Source organism: Aspergillus caelatus (genome assembly GCF_009193585.1).
Source record: "Aspergillus caelatus strain CBS 763.97 unplaced genomic scaffold BDV27scaffold_220, whole genome shotgun sequence".
NCBI lineage: Eukaryota > Fungi > Ascomycota > Eurotiomycetes > Eurotiales > Aspergillaceae > Aspergillus > Aspergillus caelatus.
In genome coordinates this window covers 38,435-62,513 of record NW_022475483.1, presented here as the reverse complement: position 1 = coordinate 62,513, position 24,079 = coordinate 38,435, and the positions used below count along the sequence as shown (strand labels likewise).

At 48.3% G+C, this 24,079-nt stretch overlaps 11 protein-coding genes across 11 annotated transcripts; 7 read left to right on the top strand and 4 right to left on the bottom strand.

The window, feature by feature from the left end:
• The first annotated feature begins 316 nt into the window (after positions 1 to 316).
• BDV27DRAFT_43048 (uncharacterized protein) lies at positions 317 to 2,452 on the top strand. Its single transcript, XM_032076622.1, has one exon. The coding sequence runs from the start codon at positions 496 to 498 to the stop codon at positions 2,419 to 2,421; it is 1,926 nt and encodes a 641-aa protein (XP_031923355.1). The 5' UTR covers positions 317 to 495; the 3' UTR covers positions 2,422 to 2,452.
• A 1,032-nt stretch (positions 2,453 to 3,484) lies between these two features.
• BDV27DRAFT_148851 (M3 family metallopeptidase) lies at positions 3,485 to 6,066 on the bottom strand (the record flags this gene model as incomplete). Its single annotated transcript, XM_032070976.1, has 8 exons — positions 3,485 to 3,553; positions 3,589 to 3,676; positions 3,734 to 4,203; positions 4,256 to 4,363; positions 4,415 to 4,950; positions 4,991 to 5,609; positions 5,854 to 5,858; positions 6,006 to 6,066. 8 exons carry the CDS (start codon positions 6,064 to 6,066, stop codon positions 3,485 to 3,487), a joined length of 1,956 nt encoding a protein of 651 aa, XP_031923354.1.
• A 319-nt stretch (positions 6,067 to 6,385) lies between these two features.
• BDV27DRAFT_161842 (uncharacterized protein) lies at positions 6,386 to 7,273 on the top strand (the record flags this gene model as incomplete). The annotated part of the gene is made up of 1 exon (XM_032073297.1): positions 6,386 to 7,273. One exon carries the CDS (start codon positions 6,386 to 6,388, stop codon positions 7,271 to 7,273), a length of 888 nt encoding a protein of 295 aa, XP_031923353.1.
• A 169-nt stretch (positions 7,274 to 7,442) lies between these two features.
• Positions 7,443 to 9,331, top strand: BDV27DRAFT_43002 (MFS transporter). The gene is made up of 3 exons (XM_032076621.1): positions 7,443 to 7,781; positions 7,842 to 8,641; positions 8,703 to 9,331. The coding sequence occupies exons 1-3, from the start codon at positions 7,612 to 7,614 to the stop codon at positions 9,230 to 9,232; spliced, it is 1,500 nt and encodes a 499-aa protein (XP_031923352.1). The 5' UTR covers positions 7,443 to 7,611; the 3' UTR covers positions 9,233 to 9,331.
• Positions 9,332 to 11,405: 2,074 nt separating this feature from the next.
• Positions 11,406 to 13,859, top strand: BDV27DRAFT_134783 (putative ABC transporter). The gene is made up of 8 exons (XM_032068369.1): positions 11,406 to 11,610; positions 11,666 to 11,906; positions 11,968 to 12,226; positions 12,300 to 12,735; positions 12,789 to 12,868; positions 12,919 to 13,072; positions 13,135 to 13,412; positions 13,473 to 13,859. Exons 1-8 carry the CDS (start codon positions 11,430 to 11,432, stop codon positions 13,713 to 13,715), a joined length of 1,872 nt encoding a protein of 623 aa, XP_031923351.1. The 5' UTR covers positions 11,406 to 11,429; the 3' UTR covers positions 13,716 to 13,859.
• Positions 13,860 to 14,365: 506 nt separating this feature from the next.
• Positions 14,366 to 15,011, top strand: BDV27DRAFT_148847 (uncharacterized protein; the record flags this gene model as incomplete). Its single annotated transcript, XM_032070975.1, has 2 exons — positions 14,366 to 14,719; positions 14,823 to 15,011. 2 exons carry the CDS (start codon positions 14,366 to 14,368, stop codon positions 15,009 to 15,011), a joined length of 543 nt encoding a protein of 180 aa, XP_031923350.1.
• Positions 15,012 to 15,535: 524 nt separating this feature from the next.
• Positions 15,536 to 15,928, top strand: BDV27DRAFT_161838 (GFA family protein; the record flags this gene model as incomplete). Its single annotated transcript, XM_032073296.1, has 1 exon — positions 15,536 to 15,928. One exon carries the CDS (start codon positions 15,536 to 15,538, stop codon positions 15,926 to 15,928), a length of 393 nt encoding a protein of 130 aa, XP_031923349.1.
• A 120-nt stretch (positions 15,929 to 16,048) lies between these two features.
• Positions 16,049 to 17,157, bottom strand: BDV27DRAFT_161837 (FAD/NAD(P)-binding domain-containing protein; the record flags this gene model as incomplete). The annotated part of the gene is made up of 3 exons (XM_032073295.1): positions 16,049 to 16,143; positions 16,197 to 16,684; positions 16,742 to 17,157. 3 exons carry the CDS (start codon positions 17,155 to 17,157, stop codon positions 16,049 to 16,051), a joined length of 999 nt encoding a protein of 332 aa, XP_031923348.1.
• Positions 17,158 to 19,384: 2,227 nt separating this feature from the next.
• BDV27DRAFT_42977 (uncharacterized protein) lies at positions 19,385 to 20,257 on the top strand. The gene is made up of 2 exons (XM_032076620.1): positions 19,385 to 20,141; positions 20,201 to 20,257. The coding sequence occupies exon 1, from the start codon at positions 19,532 to 19,534 to the stop codon at positions 19,991 to 19,993; it is 462 nt and encodes a 153-aa protein (XP_031923347.1). The 5' UTR covers positions 19,385 to 19,531; the 3' UTR covers positions 19,994 to 20,141; positions 20,201 to 20,257.
• Positions 20,202 to 20,750, bottom strand: BDV27DRAFT_161835 (uncharacterized protein; the record flags this gene model as incomplete). Its single annotated transcript, XM_032073294.1, has 3 exons — positions 20,202 to 20,323; positions 20,381 to 20,471; positions 20,535 to 20,750. 3 exons carry the CDS (start codon positions 20,748 to 20,750, stop codon positions 20,202 to 20,204), a joined length of 429 nt encoding a protein of 142 aa, XP_031923346.1.
• Positions 20,751 to 22,236: 1,486 nt separating this feature from the next.
• Positions 22,237 to 23,835, bottom strand: BDV27DRAFT_168032 (major facilitator superfamily domain-containing protein; the record flags this gene model as incomplete). Its single annotated transcript, XM_032074664.1, has 6 exons — positions 22,237 to 22,702; positions 22,753 to 23,116; positions 23,172 to 23,289; positions 23,338 to 23,466; positions 23,519 to 23,564; positions 23,612 to 23,835. The coding sequence occupies 6 exons, from the start codon at positions 23,833 to 23,835 to the stop codon at positions 22,237 to 22,239; spliced, it is 1,347 nt and encodes a 448-aa protein (XP_031923345.1).
• Positions 23,836 to 24,079: the final 244 nt, after the last annotated feature.

Below are 24,079 nucleotides of genomic sequence, written 5' to 3'. Positions count from 1 at the left end.
TTTTTTCGATGGATACATTGCATGCGAAGGCCGACTGCCACATTGCACCCACTGCTCATCGTTGACATACAGCAATCTAGACGCGCCGCCATCGAACTATTACTTGATTGATCTGCAGGCTCTGCTCCATCTCTGACACTATCCCAGAGAGAGTGGATTACCGGTAGAGCGATCTAGCCGGGGAGGGAGAAGTATCGCAGGGAAGAGAGGGTCCGAGAAAAACGATAGGGAGAGAGAGAGAAAAAAAGAAGCGACTGAACAGGCACCCAACAAGGAAAAAAAAAAAAAAAGCAGAGGTGGGAAGGGACTAAAAATATTATTGAGTCATTCGGATGAGCAGCAGCACTGGTGGCTGCTGTACCTAATCTACAAGCGAAGCCCTGTTGGATCACCACGTTTCACGTCATCCACACTGCACCTTTCCCAAACCAGCCCCCCTTCCCCCCCCTCACCCCCCTTTAGGGTCCCAACCTGGGCCTTGGCCGTCCAGGAGTCATGACTGGAAAAGTTCCTCATGCTGCTTTTTGTGAGGAATACGACGAGGACGCTCATGTTATCGTCCCGGACACCCGTCAAGTCGCCAACCTCGCTGCTAAACGTTCGAAACTGGACCTGAGATCAGCTGGTGAAGCCCTAGTTGATATTGCAAGCGATTCTGGCTACTCTAGTCGCACTGCCGCCACCGTAAACAGCACCCAATCTGGCCCGTCGGGCCGGAAAGACCCTGTCCCTCTTAAAATTGACACGACGCCCAAGAGAGCCGACCTCGAACGTGTTCGCTCCCACCGCAAAGACCGTCCAAAAGAACGACCTACTCGCCCTTCTTGGGACGAGAAAATGCAAGTTGGCACCTATCCTGCTGTGAGCCATCATCACGCCTCCATGCAGCGGTCGCCATCGCGGTCCCGCAGACGGGAAAATTCCCAGATGCGGCACTTCCCTGGCACCTGTTGGGAGTGTGATCAAGGCTTGTATCATGGTTCGACCCCCGTTGAACCGCGAGCCATCGACTACCCCTATTATATGTCGCCATCCACCACGTCGTCCGCCCACGACTACCCCCCTCCATCGCCACAAGGTCCGCGGTATGCTCCTTCCGCCGTCCAAGATGTCCACGTCTCGCACAGCAACCGGCCTCGCAACGGTCGCTCGTACACCTATCATACGAACAACAACCGACCGGTGAGCTTTCATGGTATGATTCCCGGGATGGGTGGTGGAGTTATGTATCCTCCCAGCCATATGGGTCGCTATGAACATGGGCCCCCTCCATCCTCGTCCGCCTACACCAATACGCCAGCCTATGCTCCCTCACCCTACGGTCAACCGTCCCCGTATTTTGCCGCCGCCATGTCCGAGTATGGTCCGCCCGACCGCCAGGAACGGTCGGCCTCCAGGACGCGGGACCAAGGCAGGGCACGGCGCGGATCCACTTACGGGCCACCCGTCGTCGACTATGATCCGCCCTCGGCGTATGAGGATGACGATTCCCTGGATCTCGGGCCGCCCCGTGCACCCCGACCACGGCTTCCCTCCCACTCTTCCCATGACCGAGAAGAAGACTATTACCGCATGCCGCCCCCACCGGTGAAGCACAAGCCGGCGCCGCACGTTATCCAGAAACGGCCGGAACTTCACCGCAAAGCGGTGACTGCGCCATCGGTCACATCCGATCGCCACCCATCTCGCTCGATGGACCTGTCCGACATGAGAGATGCTTTGCCAGAGTATGGGTATCGACGGTCATCCCGGGAGACCGTGATTCCTGCGCGAACCCGCAGCATTCGAGACACTCGACGCCCCTCCACATCATACCATGAATCGTCGCGCCCATCACGGGTTGCGGTCGAGAACTCCCGTCGCCGACGGCCGACCGTCTATGAGTACGATGATGGTGACGATGATGAAGAGGATGAGGAGGACGACAGTGACGAGATTGAGGAGAAGCAACGGTCGGCTGAGGAGTACCAGGCATCTCGTTCCGGCAAAGTAGTGCCGACGCCATTGACGGAGGATGCCCTGTACAAATCTAAGGCGTCTCGTGCGGAGAGCGACAGCGGCAGCCAAAAGAGCCGCTCGAACAGCAGCCGTGGTAGCGACGCACGGACCCAGAATGGTAGCGGCAGCGGGGCCAAGACGGAAGAAGATAACAACATCGTCATGACAATGAATGGCGTTACGATGAGCTTTACACAAGAGTCTGTTGGCGGAAAGAAGATCAGTCTCCGAACAGGCGACGCGGGTGCAGTGGAACTGAACATTGAAGGGAAACGACCAAAGAAGTACCTGACGAATGGTTCTGACTACACGCCAAGCGTGGCCCAGAGACAGCTAGAAGACCCACGGCGGGCTCGTCCCGACCGACGGTCCGATCGCGCGAGTCGACGGTCGAGCCGGTCGACTTACAGCGGTCGATACTAGCTTGCCTCTTCCTGGGTACTATGTTTCACTTCCGTGCTTGCTTGCGAACTTTGATCTTATATTTACCGAGGTCCGACTTGAAAGCTCTGGATAAAGACGTCGTTTGCCAAAAGTTTCTCATTTCTCGTTTCTGGGTTGGCCGCCTTTACTTGGACCAAAGAAAAGGAAAAACATAAAAAAGACAAGATGCGATAACGCGCGGAAAAGTTCGATGATTTGTTACTGAAAAGATTCAGGTTATGGGGGGCATTCTGGGTTCGGTTTTTCTTGTTTTGGTTTGACTTGTTCGGGTATAAATTATAAAGAGAAGGGCGGGTTTGAGGCTCTGACCGATCACGTCCATCATGGCGACATGATTGTATGATTCTGATGACCTGCATGATTGATGTTTTTTATGTTACGCTACTATGTTGTGATGCTGATGCTGATGCTGTTTGATTTTTTTCATGCCCCAAGCGTTTGTAACATCTTTTTCTGGAAGCCTCTTGTTTCTTCGTCTGTTTGGTTTCTGTTGTCAGTTGGAAGAAATGAGTTGTGGCAGAGAGAGGTATACCCCATTGTCGTTGTTTCGATCCCGTATCTTGTGCGTGAGCTTAATGTCATATGTTATTATGTCGTGTTGTAGTTCTTAGCGGATGTTGATGTTGATGTACGCTTCCAACCATGACTTGTCTTATTGATGACCTTTGTTGTTTTTTCTCGATATCCTGACTATAAGAGGTACTCAACTACTTATCCTATGTTATGTTTGATCGCATATCTAGTCGCCCTTCCTGTAGCCTAGTTCCTCACCACCATCATCTGGCTTCGTTTATAACTGCGAACTTGCTCCGGTAAAGCTCGAGCAATAAGCGCCGCTTTCCCATAACAGCCGGGCTGGTACTACTTATAGCACGGCGTCCGTTGATGCTTATTGTAACCTTTCAAGTTGAGTTATGTATGAGTTAGGTATTCATCTCCGGTTAGCGGTGCGTAGTTTGAGTCAATAGTTAAAAAGCCGTACAAAACCACATTGTTGATCTTAATGAGACCTTCATCTTCACTAGAACATCCCTATAAAGTGTCACGCTTGACAAAGCTCCTTGTAAAACGCATCTGTCTGAGGTCCGCGCCCCAAGAAATCAGTCAAAACCTTCATCCCATCCAGGCTCCTCCCTTCTCAAACACAGTATATCGGTATCTCCAGCCCTCTAGATAGCTCGTAGGGCCTGCTTTGAACACGGTATAGAACATATCTGTGGAATAGACCTTCGAGCTACATTGTAGATATTAGTAATCAGGTCAATGTTCGGGTTAAAAGAATGCATCTCACAATAAATAACTGTAGTACCCTGCGTCATACTCGCCCAACAAGTGCTGAAAGCGTGTTTGACCATGGCCCCAGTCGTCATCTTCTGGGCCGTCCATCGGTAGAATCTCAGCCAGGAGGTTAGTGTATTTCGCCGAGATGTCTAATTCCTCGATCGCGTGGTGATTACCAGGATCATGGACTACCATATCAAACATAGCAAAATGCAACTGACACAGATGGAACAGTGCAATGTTTACGTGTTTGGTGCGGAGAAGACGCGAGATCATCGCGTCAGGTATTTGCTCATGAGGCTGAGGTTCCCCATCTGCTCGTTCTTTCCAGTAGTCATAATACTCTAAGGAAAGATATGAGTAGCGTCTACTTAATGACTGTAGTACTGATGGTGTCCAGCACCAGTTCTCCAACATCTGGCTGGGGGTTTCGCCAAAGTCCACTTCTGTCGCTGTACCGTGGAAATGTGAGGAAGTGGTCTTTGACACAAGATCATGGATTCCATGGCCCAGTTCGTGGAATAAAGGTAACAACTTCGTCATGTTTTAAAAGACAGGGAGTTTTCGAACCAGGCTTGGAGAAGTTGCACACCACCGCTGTGACAGGATATAGGCGTGTGCCGTTTTCTTGGGTGAGGCCCTACTGAAAGTCAGTCTTGATCAATGTGAGGATGTAAGGATTGTAACAGACTGGTATCAGGTTGAAATTGGCTGCATTCGCATATTTACCTTCCCGAAGGAAAAGATCCAGATAAAGATAGCCGACGAAGCCATCGCCCTCGTCGCTGTTCCAGACACTGAAAACCTGCACATCTCCATGCCAGACAAGTGCATCCCCAGGATTAGCTAGCTTTGTCCTCTGGTCTGTGCTAAATTTGCTGAAAGAAAGACCAAATAAGGTCTCGCAGATCTCCAGCATGCCCATAATAGTACCCAGCAGAGGGAAATACTCCACTATCTTCTGTTGGTGTACCGAGTACTGCTTCTCCAACATCATTCGATGATAGTACTGATGATCCCACAAGAAATACCGGCCATCGAATGTTTCTCCCCGAGACTCAAGATCGGCCTTCTTGAGTTGCTTTAGCTTCTCGACTTCTCTCCCACCATTCTCTCCTAATTGAGATTGCAAATCACCGAGAAAAGAATTCACAGTCTCTGGAAACTTAGCCATCTTATCTTCAATCCGCAAAGCAGCATGACTGGGATACCAAAGAAGGCGAGCTGCTTCATCACGGAGCAGTACAGCCTCCCTGAACAAGGACACATTGTCCACACTTGTTCTCGTTAGCAATATAAATGCGCCTCCGTGTCTCACTGTCCCTCGCATATCTCAGTGTTTGAAAGAGGTCTGAATCACTAAACGTCACTCGGATCTTGTCCTCATTGTCCCCTTCTGCTTCCCCTCTCATTAACATTGATAGAAATTTATCCGGTAACCCATCTAACTGCTCAACCGTAAACCAGATACCAGTACTATTCGCCTCGACCAGATTTCTCTGAAACTCAGCCTTAATCCAACTCAGCCGCGACTGAATCTCCCGAAACCGATACCTCTGGCAACCAGACGATAATCTCAACCCATGCCGAACAAAACCCGTATACATCTTCTTCAACAGGCGATGGGACTCTACATCCAGGTCTTCGCTCTTGTGAAAGACAGCGTAAACCAGTGCAAATAACCCGCCATCCATCCTCGTCTCGACATTGTAGCTATCCAGCAGATTCCGGGCCTCGGTGGAGGCATTTAGCAGTTCAGGGTTAGTCGATACGGCTCTATAAAAAACAAAGATATGGGACTTGGAAGACGGATTGTTGTCGATGTGAGAAAGGGGTAGAATGACGTTGCTGAATGTTGCAGTGTTGGGCTGTACGTCCCTTTCAATCTGTTTTAGGGCTCAACGGGCATGCTCGATTAGATATTTGGTTCCTTGGATGATCCTAATTGGAGTCGTTGTGAAGGTTGGGGGTGGTTGGGGTGGAGTTCGTTCTTTTAGGGAGGCCATTCTGACGGAGTTGAGGGGTGTTTTCTTTTTGTTCCATTTGTACAGGGGAATTTAAGATAATTGGCATTATTATAGTACTTTCTTTCATGCGACATACAAGACAAGACAAGTGACCACCACGCACATCACCTAAACGGGGAAGGCGGACCGGATTCGCAACATGATCCTTGTATAGTCAACATCGCGTACTCCTTCTGTTCGTAACACGATCATTCCCTTTTGCTTTAGGGGATTATAATGTGTGAGGAGGCTATGCCCTAGCTATAATGATCTCACCTGCCCCAGGCAATTTGATTTTCATTTTGACAGCAGTATCGTGCGCTTTGATGGTGACCATCATCAAACGCCGGTACCCTTGCCAAGCACAGCTAAGCCTTGGGAACGCAGCTTAGGGCTTATGGAGGGTCTTCCAACACTACCCTCCAGCCAGTCAGCTGCTGGTGTGTATTGTTTCACTTTCTTTGTTGTGGCTACATTAAGGGTCTTTTCTAGTCTGACTACCACACAACCTAACTGCCCTTAGGGCGAGGAAGTGGGATTGCCTTCCAATCTGACGCCTATATAGTCGGCTCATGATCCATTGTTACTATTTGTCTGGATCACTACCATCACACCTAACTCGAGAGCGCTCCATATCACTGTCAATTCTCCCCAGCATGCATGGCTCAGGCTCATCACCCCTCTCTCAGGCCAGCTTTTGCCTTGCCGATGGCCTTGGATACGCCCTGCAACAGACCCACCGCTCCGTCATCCGACTAAACTTACAACACTTTCTCTGGCGTGAAGTCTTTGGCTTCCACATCCACCCCTCGGTCCACTTTCCCCCTTCAGACAATTCTACTGACCCCTATTCTCATCCCACCATTGCCGACATTGCTACAGGCACAGCTTTGTGGTTGATTGACGTATCCTGCGACTTCCCCAACAGCCGGCTGGACGGGCTAGACATCGACCTCTCCCAAGCTCCTCATCCTGGGTGGCTACCCTCCAACATTAGTCTGCGACATTGGGATGTCTTTGCGGACGTACCCACGAGTCTTGAGTGCCAGTATGATCTCGTGCACGTGCGGCTGCTCGTTTTGGTGCTCTCGGGCGTAGACCCAATACCTGTGATCCGGCGACTATTCCAGTTAGTGAAACCCGGCGGCTACATTCAGTGGGATGAGCTGGACTGTGTGAACATGAATATCAAGAAAGTGAACCCGTCTGTGCAGGCGCCTGCGCTTGAGGAAATCCGCGTTGCCTCCTACGCCAATGGGCGACATGATTGGGTGTTGGACTTGCCGCGCCTGCTCAACCAGGCAGGATTCCAGGATGCGAAACTAGACTACTACGATGAGGGACCGGAATTGGTTAGGGCCTTTAACGACCAACATTTGATGACCATGGAGGAGTTTGCGTCAAAGCTGATGCAAAATGGCAAGGCCGAGGCCGCTGCAAGCTTTTTCAAGCTTATTCAGGCTGGGTACCAGGAATGTGTGGACGGGGCTGCGTTGTCCATCCCTCGGGTAGTGGTGGTGGCGAAGCGCCCCGGCTCGGCTTGAAGCCCACGATTACGCCCACTAGACAAGGATGCTGCTGCAATTACTGGACGGGTTCCAGAAGGTGTTAGGTGGAATTGATAAGAATCCTTGCATCGTCTTCTTTGTTTCTTTTAATTTTATTATCACACCTTTATCGCTAAGTATCGTATCATCTACCCTGCTCAGTGCAAGGTTCGGGCTTTGGTTGTGATAAGCCCACCTAGTTGCCTACTCGCAAAATGCACCTCTCGGTCAATTGAATTCCTAAAAGACAACCACACGTCGGTGTGCAAAGTAGAGCTGTCCTTATGTCGCTGACCAGAATTGAACACGTCTGAAGCCAAAGTACCACCCGAATCATGAAGGGCGATGACTTGGAAATAACAACATGCGACGCTGCTCACCGGCCCGAGCAAGAGAACAATCATGGCCGTTCCCAGTGCCTGGAGAAGCCCGGGGATCCCACAACCTGGCCCCGTTGGCGAAAGTGGTCAATAGTGATCTGCGTTGCCTTGATGTATATGTTGGCGTGAGTAAATCCTACTAAAGCTCGCCGCTGATCCGTATCCGTTATTCACCCTTAGTGCAGTAACTTCGGAACTATCATCATCGTCCCAGCTGTACCAACCATCCTCTCACACTTCCATGTCTCAGGTAATATCTATCAGCCCTTGATTGTCTCCATCTGGGAGTTGGGCGAAGGTGTGGGGTCATTTGTAGTCGGACCGTTGTCAGAGCAGTACGGGCGCAACATCGTCTACCATGGCGGGAACCTTCTCTTTATTCTCTGCTCCATCGCAGCCGCGCTGAGCCAAAATATCTCCATGCTGGTGGCCTTCCGCTTCATGACCGGTATGGCAGTCACCTCCCTCACCCTCGCTCCGAGCATTATCGGAGACCTATTCGTCCAGGAGGAACGAGGGACCGCAATGGCGGTGGCCATTGCTCTTCCGTTAATCGGGCCCTGCGTGGCCCCGATTGTTGGCGGGTTCATCAACAGCACCCTTGGCTGGCGATGGACCATCTGGATTATGGTGATAGCTGTCGGTAGCATATCGCTATTGTCCCTAGCTATCTTCAAAGAAACCTACCGGTTCAAAATCCAGCAACAGTCGCGAAAATCGACAGAAAAGTCACAGGATCGCAGCGACGGGAATCACAAACACACATCATCTCGCAACCACTCTTCCGCACCTCGAGACACAATCCTCAAGTCTATCGTCCGTCCGATGCGGCTACTCTTCTCTTCTCCAGTGGTGCTAGTCATGTCCCTCTACACGGCGCTGACGTACGGTATCTCCTACCTGATCCTGACAACTCTGGCGGAGGTCATGCAGAGAACGTACGGCTTCGGTGATGGTCCAGTGGGCATCACCTTTCTCGGTCGAGGTATATCCATCCTTTCCCACCGACCCACCACAATAACCCTCACTAATCATCCCCGGTCCAGCAATCGGCAACATAATCGGACTATGCGTCTATGGCCTGGTTTCTGACCGGTACGTTAGACGACGCCGCGCGGTAGAAGGAGAGTCGAAGCCAGAACATCGCCTCCCGCTAATGGTTTTCGGCACCACTATGCTCCCCGTGGGCTTATTATTGTATGGCTGGTCGGCCAACAAACACGTCCACTGGATCGTGCCCCTCATTGGTACCGGCATCATCGGGTTTAGTATGCTTCTCACCAAGCTGCCCACGGAAAACTACCTCGTCGACGCGTTCGATGAGCAGGGCGTCTCTGCTTCTGCACTATCTGCTAATGCCACCCTGTGTGCGCTCTTCGGGGCCTTCTTTCCACTCGCTGGCCCGTCGTTGAATCACTCGCTCGGCTTAGGCTGGGGGAACTCCCTCCTTGCATTTCTGTCGTTGGTATTTTTGCCACTTTTTACTGTGCTGTGGTTATATGGAGAAGGTTTCAGGAAGTCGGGGTGGGGGTACCTCTGGAGGAGTAATACTACTCCTAACTGCGTAGAAATTTAAGTAGACAGGGACATAGTATACTACGGCGTTGCCTGTTTGGTAAGATATACTCCGTGGGAGATAGTATATAGTCCATAGTAGGAAGCTCAAGAGATATAAAAGTTCAAATATTTATAAGCTACGCAGCTATGGAACTAAAGACTACACACATTCCTATATTCGAGGCTGAATTTGATAGTTCAGGGAACCCATGCATACTATAGTACTATTTTGCTCCAAGGCCAAAGACTGTTTGAAAAAATGTGGATGCGACATGTGCATAGAACATTTATCCTCTTAGGGGGACCGAAAAACATGCTTAGTTCAATTACCTTTTTTAAACGATCAATGCTTACCCCAACTCAAGGCCAGAACAAAGAGACGATCTGTTGTAGGCTTTCTATCAAAATACATAGTAGTAGAATCCATACCCATTCAGCGTGCCCATCTACTGCCACTATACCGATGGCATCATCCTGCGGCGGTAGACTGACTGTAATTAGACTTTTATGATCTAGATCTCTGCAAACGGATTAAATAAATATGAAAACACCGAAACATAACGCAGATTTATCTACGGAACCTAACGCCCCAGGACACAAGTGAAAAGTCAAAAGACGATAACCACCACTATGCCCGATTAGCTTCCTTCTAGACCTTTTTCACACCATGTCCCTGACCCAAGTCCCTCCTTCTGACACCCCCAATGGACACCATCCCTGCTTGATATGGAGCCGGTGGATCGGGAAGTTGTTGTTCCGCCAACCCTAGTCGACCAGATGCTGTCTTTGCTAAAACCTGGTGCATCATGCAATCTAAGGTTGTTTCCCCCGATCGTCTGCTAGATCTACCCCACCTCTGAGATTATCTTGACGTCCACTCTTATCTAATAATGCTGCCAACTAAATGATACAGTGTGCCGCGTGGCGGGGTTTAGCTTAACACAAGACACAGTTTGTGTAGCCGTATGTCTTTGCGACGGGTAGAAGCTCAAGACTTTTGTGCGCTCTGTGGTAGACTAGAGCGAGCCTGGTAACTGTAGGTTATTGGCGTAGTATATAACCCCATGTTTGGAACTAGGGGGGGTTTCGGGTGTGTGTAGAGAGTAGTAGTGAGCTAGGAGAAGTCCGGTAGGATATTGTACAAGTCCAAATGTGGAGGAGGAACTGTCAGATATGACCAACGAAATATCATGTGAGTGGCCAGCTTCATGGGATGGAGGCGTCTGTGTGACTGAACCCATTAGTAGGTAGCAGGGATTAAGCCCCTCATTCGGTGCTACCACACGATCATCATTGGAGACATTTGGCATTTTCACTTGTTTCGGTGGGCTTGTTTTGCTTTGTGTGGGATAGAATTTTTTTTTTTTTTTTTTCGTTTTTCGGACTTCCTGGTTGGGGTGGATTTCTTCAAGAAATAATATTAAATCAAAGAGAATTGTGAAGGGATTGTGGGAGCTGAACGGTTCAGCCACGCCTTCGGTGTGAATCAGCCCGGGGAACGTGACGGTTTGTGACAAACGGGGCCGTTGCTCAAACTAAACCCATCTGGGACAAAAAGGACAGGGATACGGGGAGCTGAACGAACAGGGTCCGTGCACCACATAATGAGCCCGACATTGCTTTTTCACGTTTTATTTCGGGCGAAATGATAGCTTATGGAATGAGCAATGTAACCCCTAGTTGGTATTTTTTGCTACAATCCAGTGCCCATAGAGAAGGGGTTGGTTTTCTCGCACGAATCGGGGACCTTTCCCAAGATATGTAATTTTACTTTCGGGAATCTACTCTGGGAACCATGGGACTGAGATCGGAAGAGAAGAAGTGAAGAACGGCGTTCATCCACTTTTTTTTCTAACCTCGGGGATCACCCTTGTTTTTCGGGCCCGCCGATCGGCAGCCTGAGGCTACTAGTGCTCCACAGTACTTCGTACTACTAGTACTACTAGCAAAATCACTACTGCAAATGCAACGCTGACGATCCAGAAAATAGTCCGTCCACGAGTCGGCGACTTTTCTCTTTTGCCGTTCCCCGCCATATTAGATAAACGACTGCGCCTGACTCGCCTCTCGTTGGACACCGACAGGGATCCCATCGCGGTTTGCCAACATTCAAGTAATTCTATTTCTTATAAATCTACCCGGCCTTGGCCACAATCAGTTCATGCGCTTTCTCCCTGTGGTAAAACTCGATATTTTAATCACGGCCATTGTTCACCATGGAGACCGACCCAGCTAAGGCGTCCGATACCTTTGATCTGGAACGAAATGACCATCAGTTTTTGATGAATAACACGGTTCAATCCTTCACATGGGATAACCTGACCGTCACGGTGAAAGACAGACGCACGAAGAAGCCCCGGAATCTAATCGAGGGCTGCAGTGGAACTGCCCGTCATGGTACAGCACTGCAAAAGACTGCCTGACAACAAATAAAGTGCTAACTAAAAGACAGGCCAACTAATCGCATTGATGGGACCCTCCGGCTGCGGAAAGACAACACTCTTAAACGTTCTTGCGCGTCGCACCGCTTCCGCTGGAGCGAAAAACACAGGGGAATGCTACGTAAACGGGGCGAAGCTGGACAATGATACCTTCAACCGTATCACGTCTTACGTCGAACAGGAGGATGCGTTGATCGGATCACTGACGGTGCAGGAGACACTGAAGTTTGCCGCAGATCTGTCTCTGCCAGGGTATGGACCCCGTTGACAATATATCACTTGGCCATAGTACCCGTGGGCTGATAGAAGTTAGATCGGTGACGAGATCCCAAAGGGCAGATCGCATCCAGACCCTCCTGAGCGCATTCGGAATCCAGAAGCAGGCGTCGACACTGGTGGGCACTCCCATCCGTAAGGGAATTAGCGGGGGCCAAAAGCGACGGGTCAGCGTCGCCAGTCAGCTGATCACTTGTCCCAAAATCCTGTTCCTCGACGAGCCAACCAGCGGGTTGGACTCGACTGCTAGTTACGAGATCATCTCATACGTCAAAAAGCTTGCAGTAGCGAACAATGTATGTCTCTCCAGGAAGAGGCTTGCGAGCATGTTACAGAACCAATCGGACGGCTAACATAATCAAACCAAAGCTTATCATAATCGCGAGTATCCACCAGCCATCGACAACAACTTTCCAGCTATTTGACAACCTTCTCCTTCTCTCGGGCGGCAAGACATGCTACTTTGGACCCGTTTCGAATGTCCCAAGCTACTTTGAAAACATCGGCTATCCCGTTCCCTCGAATACAAATCCTGCCGAGTACCTTTTGGATGCGGTTAGCTCTGACTTCGCGGTCCACGAGGACCAAGTTGAGAAGATCCAAGAAGCATGGACGCAGTCCGCTGAGTATGCCGCATTAAGCAAGCAACCACAGAGCGCTGAGGAGAAGGGCGGCAAGGCAATGAACATCGACGAACTGAGCCGCCCAGGTATTCCCCAAATCACCATGTCTCTTCTGCATCGGCTCTTTATCAAGAGTTATCGCGACGTTGTAGCCTACGGTATTCGGATTGTCATGTATTTGGGTACAAACCTCCCCAAGTCTTCCCCGATTGTACAGAGCTAATACGACCTCTAGGATTGGCAATCATGATGGGGACGGTATGGCTTCGTCTCCACACCTCGCAGGAGTACATCCAACCCTTCATCAACGCAATTGTAAACTCCCTACCTTTCTCTCTGCGGACCTAAAGCCTAACGAGAATCAGTTCTTCGGCTCAGCCTTCATGAGTTTTATGGCCGTCGCCTACGTCCCGTCCTTCCTCGAGGACCGGGCAACCTTTACCAAAGAACGAGCGAACGGACTCTACGGCGCCCTGCCCTTCGTCATCTCCAACTTCATCATCGGCCTCCCGTACCTATGTACGTCATCCCCCCTCACTGTTGAATTAGTATTTGGACTAAGCTAACAATGCTTGAAAAAGTCATAATCTCAATGCTCTTTTCGATAGTCAGCTACTGGCTCTCCAACTTCCGGCCCACAGGCGCCGCATTTTTCACCTGGGTGATGTGGCTTTTCCTGGACCTTGTTGCTGCCGAATCCCTTGTTGTTTTCGTAACAGCCATATTCCCCAATTTCGTGATCAGTCTGGCGCTCGTCGCGTTTGCCAATGGACTCTGGATGAGCGTGGGCGGGTTCCTCGTCTCGCCGACCATCTTGAATCCATTCTGGAAATACGTTTTCCATTATATTGATTATCAGGTATGCTACTTGTGTCTTCCCATTGCATTGTTGAACGTGTCTTACTGACTTTGGGTGCAGGCGTACGTCTTTCAGGGGATGATGGTGAACGAGTTTAGTCAGAGGACGTACTCGTGTGGCTCGGGGTGTCAGTGTATGTATCAGACAGATCTGGCGGACCAGTGTATGATCCGAGGGACCGGGGTGCTGAAGGAGTATGGATATGCGACGGGTCGGACAGGGAAGTGGGTAGGTATCCTGATAGGCATCATCGCAGTTTACCGACTGTTTGGATATATTGCATTGGTGTTGAGGAGGACTTGAGCTGGGTATTACCGACATGCATGAAAGGATGGTTCAACTGCATCGAATTTAATTAATTTAATTACGGATGGCGTTAGGTTGGCTCATACTATGGCTCTCCTACATATTAATCAGATCAGAGAGAATTAATACGGTATTGTGTGAGATGGCCCCGGTCCGGAGTTAAATTCAAAGCCGACACGTGGGTAAAGAATTACCCTGGTTGCTGCTCTACGTAGGTAACATTGTAATTATGGTTGTGTAGAAGCCTTTGCATCAACCACTATAACATGGCCATAGGCATATCCAAAGAGAACGAAAAATGAGGATATTATGGTTTCTTGTACAGACAACGGTCATGATGTCTCGCTATGTATAAGGGCTAATCACTCACTTATTTTAAAAGCACACAGCAAGGACTTGCTAGGTCTGCTCCTCTCTATGATCGGTGAAATTCCTGGCCGAGCGAAAACTCCATGAGCCATGCATTGTGTAACAATCCTGTTGTTGAACTGGACCGTCTCCTTAATTTCATGCATATAGACTCAAGAAATATAAAGCAATGACGATGTTCGCATCCGTTCCGTATAAGTTACTCTTCACGACTTAATCCTACTCCACACACACCTCACCCACCCAGCTTCAAAAGAGTATACCCTAAACAAACCACGATGAAACTCTCCACCCTCCTAACCCTCTTCACAACCCTCTCTCTCCAACTCACCACCACCACCACCGCCCACCACCTCGAAACGCGCAATGTCCCGGGTATTCTCAAAGAATTCGCCCTAATTGGGGAAAACCTCATCCTCCTCGACAAAGCCGTCAAGCTCTACGAACCCAAAAAGGAAGATAAACTAGGCCTCGAACAAAAACATACCAACGTCGAAATATCCATAATCAAATCTATGAACGCTGTACATGCCTCACCACCATTCAAGAAACAGGAAAGTTCCATCGTGGCCAACGTGGCTGTGAAAATGCAGCCTTTTTGGGTGGAGTATTTGCACGATATTGTTGTGAAGGTATTTATTTTTTTCCTTCCATATTCATCGTACTGGGTTACTGGACTATTGGGGATTGGTAATGTTGGGGCTGATAACGTGACTATATGGTACATATCAATAGAGACATGAGTTTGAGAAAGCGAAGATTGCAGATCGGATTCAAGAGCATATTAGGGATTTTAAGGAGAGGTGTCATGGCCTTGCTACGTCTATAGAAGAGAAGTTGAAGCCGGAGGATAGGGAGACTATTGTGGATCGGAATCGTCAGTTGGATCGAGAGTTTGATCGTACTATCAAGGCGTTTGATTAGGGTTAAACTTCCCCAGGGGGTGGCTGTTTGGGTGTTGTATGGAGTCTACTGGGGACATCATGGGTAATCTGATAACTACAGATATACCGGAGCCTTTCCTCTTTTATTCTGAAGGTTTGGTGGTTTCCAATAACTTTATTATCTTGTGTTCGTATTGAATTGTTGTCTTTCTGACTCACTCTTCCATGTAGTATATATTGACCGAGTCTCCCCACATTGACCAACCAAACTCTCTCCCCTAATTCTCTCTATTTATTTTAGATAAGGAACTAGGCACTCACTGCATAATTTCAAAGCTACTTCACAAACCACAAAATGCCTCTAAATGGATCATCGCTCCCCCTCCAAGGCGGATGCGCCTGCGGATCAATAAGATACCAGGTGGAAGCTCCGCCACTTATTGTCCACTGTTGTCATTGCACAGGTGCGAAACTATCCTCACTGTCTTAATACTCGCCAGTTAGAGTACTAATTTTCGGTAAAAAGACTGTCAGCGTGAAACCGGCTCAGCATTTGCCCTCAATATGTTAATTGAGTCAGAGTACGTAAAAGTTCTCGCTGGGGCAGAACAACAAGTTATCACTGCCCCATCCGACCGCGATCCCGGCCAACAGATCCTTCGCTGCGCCAAGTGTTACGTTGCGATTCGAAGTTTTTACCCAGATCATGGGCCTTTTCTAAGCTTCATCCGTGTTGGGACATTGGATCAGCCTCGAGTGGTCACTCCAGATATTCATCTGTTTGTTCGATCGAAGTTGCCGTGGATTTCGCTGCCGGATGGCGTGTTGAAAAAAGAGGAGTTGTATTGTATCGAGGAGGTTTGGCTGGAGCAGAGTATTATGCGTCGCAAAGCGATCTTGCCAAAGGTTGCTGCTTATTATCGTGAGAAGGGAAAGGAATCATTGGCAAATGCATGACTCAGAGAGACTATTTAATGATTGTTGGCAGTATATCTTAGTATGAGTGGGATATGTAGAGATTTATCTTGAAAATACCAGATATCATTGTGTCGCAGTCCCTGTACTTTCTCGAGAGCCCTATAGTGTTGCACTTGCTCCCTCTGCTTGGTATGCTGCACAGAGCCCTTCATCCATCGCCAGCTGTCTTGCCGCCCCAATGCCAGCCATCGTTCCTAATGACAGTAAGTTACCTCTAGCCATAATGGATATTAATATAAAAACTTACCTCCCACCAGAGCAACTGAAACAATCTTTGACGCAGTCGCTGTATCGCCGGCCGCGAAACACCCTCTCGCACTGGTCTCTCCCACCGCATTCTTAACCTGAATATGTCCACCATCTTGCACAAGCTCCAAGTTCAACCCAGATATAAGAGAAGAAGCACGATTGACCGTCTCGGGATGATGTAACAAAATCCCGATTTGACACTGCGAGCCATCCGTAAACTCAATGAGAATATAGCCACTCGCAGAGTCCCGAGAAAAACGTCGAATCTCACGCTGATCAATTTTACAGCCTCGAGCCTTTGCCACGCGCAGAGCCTTTTGGTCCTCATCCCTTGTCACCGACTCACCATTCAAAAATATTGTCAAAGGGCCATTCGACATGTGGTGCGCCATTAGAACAGAAGCCAAATCCTGCAGCGACTCCAATCCCAGAGCACCAGCAGGGGTATCCTTCTTCTCAAACCCGTCACAGAATAGGCAATGAACGCTAGTGACCGTCAGCCTAGAGATTAAACGTGCTAATGATTGGAGAAATGTGACTTACATGCCCTTCCCCCACAGCTCAGCGTAGCCAGGTATGTCGGGAAAATAATCCTTGCTCCCAGTAGCAAGGATCAGCTTTTTACCACGAAAGTGACCATCATTGGTACTTGTAACTTGGAATTTGTGCATATCGCTGACGGCTGTTGCCGTTACTGTCGCTGTCTTGATCACAGTGTCGATGAATGTGACCGTCGAGTACTTGCTTGATATGGCTTTGATTGCGGCCGCACGGTATAATTCTGGCTTCTGGCCGTCGTGGAGAACAACGTTGTGCATTTCTTCCACTCTTTCGTTGCGGTATTCTTGGGAGTCGAAGACGGCCACTTGTCTGCATGCTCTTCCTAGGGCTGTGGCTGCTGCTAAGCCCGCAGGGCCTGCGCCGATCACTAGGGCGTCGTAATCTGTTGAGTGGGTCATTGCTTAGTTTTTGAATCTAAAGTTGGGAGTGGTAAATGATGTGCTGGATGTAATGTTTCTTTTGTATGGTTTTGACATATGAAATTGGTGAGATGTGTTACAGAACACTTTATTAGACAATAGTCAAGTTCATATACATCGCGAATTAGTAAACTAACATAGCTCCACTGTGTTCTAGCCCACTGTGATTCATTGTTAGTAATAATATGCTCATTGACATTAAACCTGGCGTTGTATATTGCGGGAGGATGGATAAGTAGGCAAAAGTGTCCGATTGGTCCTCCGGAAACATATTAAGGTCCAACGATCAACACTTAGAATCTAATATGACAATGAATAGGCAAATACCTTCTAGACCCTGATATTGAGATCACCACAAATGTACTAACATGCTTGCGCATGCGCATATAGAGGAGTAGGAATTGGATATGTTCCCACCTAGATCGACTGGACCGAAGATCAAACTCAATGTGGGTCCGGAAACATTCGTGAAAGTGTCCGATTAAGATCGAGATAGTCCTGGCGCAAGATTGTGACATGCTCTTCTGATTACATGGCTAAGCAACACTGTGTGGCATGATAAAGGTCTATTGGGCTTTTTTTTTTTTTTTTTTTTTTTCCAATAGAGATGACACACGCAGCGATTTACAGGCGAGGCTAGTGAATGTCAGGTGCAATAAGAAATCTTACGTCGATAACCATGGTGTCCTATATTCTACAATTACCATCTGAGATTCTATCTCTGATTCTTACACTTCTCGATCCTCACAGCAAGGCATATTTCCTTTCCATCTTTGATTTAGCTACTTCTCTCTGTACCCAAAAAGATATCCATATAAGAGACGAGGAGAGAAAAACCATGATTCATTTTCTTGCTTTGGAAGGTTACACATCATGTCTTGAAGTAGTTCTAAGAGATCTGAATCGGATTTCAGCTTCAAACTCCCACGCTGAGAATCCTCTGCATCTCACTGTCCAAAAAGGCCAAACCACCACGACCGAGTTGCTCATCCGCAGCGGTATTGAGATCAACGAACAGGACAACGATGGCAGAACACCTTTGCATATAGCCGTTGATTCCGGTAATACAGAACTGACTAAAAAGCTCATTGAGAGTGGTGCCAGCCTTTCAATCCCCGATCGAGACGGCCAGTCCGTATTACATATCGCTGTAATACAAGAAAATGTCCAGATGGTACAATACCTGCTCACCAGCAGTGCTGAGACAAACCTCCAGGATAATGGCGGTCTAATGCCCTTACATTGGTCTGCCTTGGAACGAGCAGGAACCATTGCGAGGCTCATCGTTGATTCCGGATCACTGGATATTATCAATTCGACAGATGTCAATGGTCTTACCCCGTTGCACCATGCCGCATACTGGGGTAATCATAATAGTGATTTTCCAAGTATGCGTCCGGCCCTAAGATGAACACATTTTCAGATTCATTGCTGATTGATGATGTCTTGATGTCTGGTTCCGGCCCGCTCTACCCTTACCGAATTCAAGACGGAGACTTTTCTCGCGCCACCCACATTTAAAACCTTCCGCATCTCCTCTCCTCGCATGCTTCGGAGACATTTCATCCTCCACCCAACAATCTATCCATCAATAGAGTGCGCGCGATGAATGGCCACGCCCCTCCAATACAGTCCAACGGAACATCCCGTGTTTCTTGCGAGTTTTGCAGTACGGAATCTTTCCTACTAACCTACGTTCTCACGCGATTTAGATTGCTCACTCTTCTAGGAGCGAAAAAGGTCCGATGCTCAGGAGAACATCCTGCTTGTTCAAGATGCCTGTCTAGTAATAGAGAATGTGTCTACTCCATGCGGATGCCGATGGGTCGACCCAGACGACGGACTACTGCCAAGTCGGCTCGGTTGTCTACGGCACGTCCCCACAGTGGGTTGTCTCTAGCTTCTGATGGCGACAGTGCTCCTGTCGAGTCATTTGCAGCAGGAGAGGTAAATTCTCCTGAGCAAAACCGCTTTGCGGCACCAAGTCTGGTGGGCCAGATTGACAGGGCTGCCGCAGTGTCTCCGTATCTCGTGAATATTGACAGTAATCAACGGTAACTCCGCCAGTCATTCGCGTTTTACTTAAATAGTATTCAAGTCTCACGAATAATCTCTAGTGCTCGTAACAGTCTGCAGCATCCGGAGGCATACGCCACCAGCTTACCGTCCATAGTAAGCGAGCCAAGGCACCGACCCCTGTGCCTGCCTGTCAGTGCTTTACCTTCTCCTGGCGCAACTTCGAGTAAGGGAACGCTTTGTGGTGCCAGACGACCTAACACTTCTACGAGACTCAATAAGCGCCGCGACCGGGGTCCTCAATTGCAGACAGTGCCCCCTTCGTTATTTGTGTGTCATGCAAAATGCCCTCGTGCTTGGTATACTCTGCGTGTGCATTGCGGAATGCTACAGCAAGATCATGGAGGAGATCGATGCGGATGAGAGACGGGCTGTAGATGCCCAGGAAAAGAAGCGATTAAGAATTTCTACCGCGCATGATCATGCAACATACATAGGCCACACTGACCCGGGTCATACCTCTGCCTCTCTTTCCGTCGAAGTAAGCCCGTCGGAGTGGAGAAGCCTAATGCGAAATGCTGTGAGAGCGGAGATATTCGGAGTTGGTGATTACAAGGAGAAGTGCTTTATGACACTTGTGGACAGTTTGGAGGAGCGGCAGAAGGCCTGGCACCAGAGTCCTCCGGCACCTGATTGTCCTCCTACCTACCGCTCGGTGTGTTACTTGACTGATCGGAAGCCAACTTGTCTTATTATCCTGGAAGATGCCAAGAGGCTAATCCAGCTCTTGGAGCTGTAGGGCCTGGTGTGTCAACATGCTTCACAGGCCTTCAGAGTGATCATACATTCTTATATGCCACACTTTCTTTTCATTTCATTCCCTTGCTCTTAGTCCATGGGCTCAGCTTTACCATATCTGGCATTTTGAGGGGACGGTTCCATCAATGGTAAGACAAAATATGTAATAATTCAACTGAAGATAATCTCACTAAGCTACTCCCCCTAGCTCAAGGGCTCCCTCTCAAACATTCGTCAACAACCCGAGAGAAGTGAAGGCATTGTTCCTCTCGCATAGTCCTAGTGAAAACCTGGACCGAGGTTGGAGCACCCTCGATATCATCTGGCTCGTCTAATCATAACATGAGTAAGTATTTCTCACTAATTTTGAGACACGAAATCGACTTACACTCCGGAACAGTCTGTCCAGGCTGTATTTCAAAATCATCCGGACAACCCTTTGTCTCTGCACGAAGGAACGGGATAACGCAGGAAGGATACTACTCGAACCTACAATTAGCCAACGTTTGTACCGGTTTAGTACCTTAGGTCTTGCCACGCACATCCAAAGAATTAGTTAACGTGGTGTAAGCCGGCAAACTAAATTTATCATGTTTGACCGCTGTACTTTGTGCTGATGGCGCCAACACCAAATCAAGCTTATGGTCGATCCAGTCCTCGACTATCAGGGCTCTCATTTTGCGAAACACAGTTAGGCGAGAGAGTCGGTCGCGGCCATTCACATCCAGTATAAATCGGTATTCGAGGTTTCTCGCCATATTATGGTCTCTACGCTTTCACAGTGGTATACGGCTTCTTCGCCGCAGGCGTGCAATCCTTGTTCCCGGCTGTGGTTACCTGCCTTACACATGATCCGACACGAACAGGGACGAGGATGGGTATGGTATTTACTATTGTGAGTGTTGCTTGTCTAATTGGATCACCATTGTCTGGGCTGTTGATTGGGGCACGCCGTGATGGGGGGGTTTTTGCATGCTCAAATGACTGCAGGGACGTTTTTGGGGGTTGGGGGTGTGTTTATGGGGCTTGCGAGAGTGGGGAAGACGGGGTGGGTTTGGAGGGTGAAGGCTTAGTTAGTGGGGAGTGGGATTCTTGGTGATATAAAGGTGTAACCTGTAAGTATGGGTGCATGATCTGTTCGAAGGGTATCTATAGTCGTTGATTATATCTATTATATCTGGGTAACAATGACAGCCAGGGTGTGGCTAGTGAAAGAAGGCTTAGAGGCGGGTGCAGTGCCATAGGTATATTCAAAACAAAGAAAAACAGAAAGAAAAAAGATAGATATGGATTTACGATGTATGTATCAAATAAATTCCTGACCGCTAAATTTAAGAGTACTTGAGATAGATTAAGGGCTAAAGATAAATTAAGCGAGCACCTATTATCGAAATATGATTTGGAGATTGGGTGGGTGGTGGTGCTGCTTTCTTATGGCGAGATGATGAGCAAGCATCACGTATGCTGCTGTGACCCACTTAGAATGGAGCTATAACTATAGCGCATATACAAAGAATAAATCGATCCTTTTTTCTTTTCTGCAGGTTGTTGAGTAAATTGGATTTGCATTCTATTTATTCTTTATTTTTTAATTTTGATTATTGTTTTTTGTCAAGAGGGGTATGTTAGAACATAGTTTGGCGTGTGTGGTCTAAGAGAAATACGGCTGGACTGGGATCCGATATTGGTATAGAAAGTTAGCAAGTAAATGCTTGTGACATGAACAGATTTTCAAGTAAACAATTGGATATATTCACCTTTACTGCGAATATCTCCAGGTTAAACTGATATCTTAATTGTGTCGTTATCTAGCTGGCTTATTTAACTGCTGGAGACTATTAACCACTTACACTGTTATAACGTCGACCAGTGCGATTAGTGGTGTATTACCCAGCGTTCTTATTACAGGTTTGAGGTGCAATAGTACAATAAAATGCCATTGTATTAACTATAAAAGAAGTGTTGTTCACAGTTTCCGTCAATTCCGAAGAGCTGGCTAAACATATATATCATAATCCATTCATTGTAAAGTGCGTACCAGCCCTTGTAAGTCAAAAAGAAATCCCATGTCATCTCAAAGTGTATATCTGAACTCTGGAAGGCCTTCGATAACAAGTTTCCCCCTTGCTGCTCTTCTGTTCGAGATATAGAAATAAAGGCTGAGCACACCTACTACGAGTATTGACAAGAGATTGCACCTTGGACAATTGTCAGTAAATGGACAAAACAGATAAGAGAGCCCACTCACGCAATACAGGCATAAATGCCTGGTAGATAGCGGGGAGAATCCTGCGACCGAAACACTAAGGACCCAGCTACACCACCCGTACCACCAAAGCTGACTATACTAGCACTGCAAAAGGCGCGTTTCCACTGGCCACGGATATTGTTTGCCTGATATGTCAGAGCGGCTGGGATTGTCGCATTCGATGCGGAAGTGACGAGAAAGATCCCGAAGTACTGCACGCCAGGAATTTGGACCCAGCCGAGAATAGCTAAACCCACGATGCATTGAGCGCAGTTGTAGATAATCAATGGAGCGCGAATGTGGTACTTGTCACCAATCCAGCCTTGAACATACATGAAAATTCCGGCAAAGAAGTATGGTGGTGTTGTGAGGACCTGCGATGCTGCCCGGGGGAATTTGAGCTCACTTCTGAGAATGATGGGAAGGAAGAAGGTGATCGCATAGGACACAACTGTGGCAGAACTATTGAAGGTCAGTGTCTCGCAGGGTGATACAAGGGCTTATGGGCTCACAAGAATATGAGGGCAAAGCCCCATATTTTGGGGTCCAGAGCGGGCTTCAGGAATTCCTTTAGATTGAACGGGGCTTCGGAGGAGTCCCGTCTGTCTCGGTTGAGTCGTCGGACAACAAATGCGGTTTCCTCCTTGGAAAGAAACTTCCAGGAGAGATTGTTCTCATTAGGGAAGTTGACAATCAAAAAGAAGCCAACCACTCCGATAACACAGGTGAGGATTCCTTCCATAACAAAGATCCACCTCCATGCACTCAAATTCCCTAGGCCATTCATGTGTACGAAGCCATACGAGAGGATTCCGGAGAAAGCTCCCCCGATGACGCTAATCAAATAGAATGATGAATATCTCTTGTGTAAGTCATCTACACAACATGAGCCGCGAATACCCACAATTAACCAGGAGGGCCAAACACTCACATCGAGTATACCACATAGAAAGGAGATACACAGAGCCAGGGAAGAGTCCAGCTTCAAGGAACCCCAGGACTATGCGAAGCCCAACGAGCACAGTCCAGTTATGTATGAATCCAAACCCCTAGCCATGGTTAACCAGTTCTTAAGACGCAAGGGCAGGACCTCATACCATCATAACGATGCCCCAGGAAAATGTGATTCCAGAAAGGAAGATCTTCGGCCCAACCTTGCGAATTACCGTAATCAATGGGAATTGAAATAGGACATAGGGAATGAAGAAAGTGAGGAGCGTGATGGACTACTGAACAATTAGCACCTCTATTGGTTACAGAGACTTGTGTATCACTCACGTAGCGAGAACCAATATAGAGCTGAAGCTCCTTTTCCATGCTTTGACTTCATCAACAGGATATTCATCCGGAAGGTCGTGCATGAGGACTTACCCAGCAATCATAGCATTTCCCAGGTTGGTCCGATCTACCAAACTGACACACATGAGAAGCCCTAAGCCAGTGACTAGTCTTCGATCGATCTTGTGCAGGATCTTTTTCTGTTCTCTAGGTGAGTAGACCTCATCCCTATCCAAATCATCCTCCAGACTGTCTGGACCTGAAACTGCCCCACTCGAGTTTATTTTCTCATCCAGATATGTCTCAGCGTCTGACATGGTGTTTGGTTTGTCGTCTTTGTTGCCGCTGGATTGACGCGACCTTGGACACCTCGAGTTGCAGCCCCCAGAACCTTTTTATAACAATTCTGTCATCTCACCTCGGTTCAACCTGCATACTTCCATGGAATTGTTGATCACATCATTCTAGGGAGATGTTGCACCTCCAAGGCCTTCTCGAGTGCTATGTGTGCAACCATTGGTCCCCGCAAAGTTATAAACTTAGTGGTGGGGAAAGTGGGTA

Coding starts and splice junctions, on each gene's coding strand:
- BDV27DRAFT_43048 (XM_032076622.1), top strand. CDS start 496: ATGACTGGAAAAGTTCCTCATGCTGCTTTTTGTGAGGAATACGACGAG.
- BDV27DRAFT_43002 (XM_032076621.1), top strand. CDS start 7,612: ATGAAGGGCGATGACTTGGAAATAACAACATGCGACGCTGCTCACCGG. Junction 7,782..7,841: donor GCCTTGATGTATATGTTGGC/GTGAGTAAATCC, acceptor CCCTTAGTGCAG/TAACTTCGGAACTATCATCA. Junction 8,642..8,702: donor CATCACCTTTCTCGGTCGAG/GTATATCCATCC, acceptor TCCCCGGTCCAG/CAATCGGCAACATAATCGGA.
- BDV27DRAFT_134783 (XM_032068369.1), top strand. CDS start 11,430: ATGGAGACCGACCCAGCTAAGGCGTCCGATACCTTTGATCTGGAACGA. Junction 11,907..11,967: donor GCAGATCTGTCTCTGCCAGG/GTATGGACCCCG, acceptor GATAGAAGTTAG/ATCGGTGACGAGATCCCAAA. Junction 12,227..12,299: donor AGCTTGCAGTAGCGAACAAT/GTATGTCTCTCC, acceptor ATCAAACCAAAG/CTTATCATAATCGCGAGTAT.
- BDV27DRAFT_42977 (XM_032076620.1), top strand. CDS start 19,532: ATGCAAAATGCCCTCGTGCTTGGTATACTCTGCGTGTGCATTGCGGAA.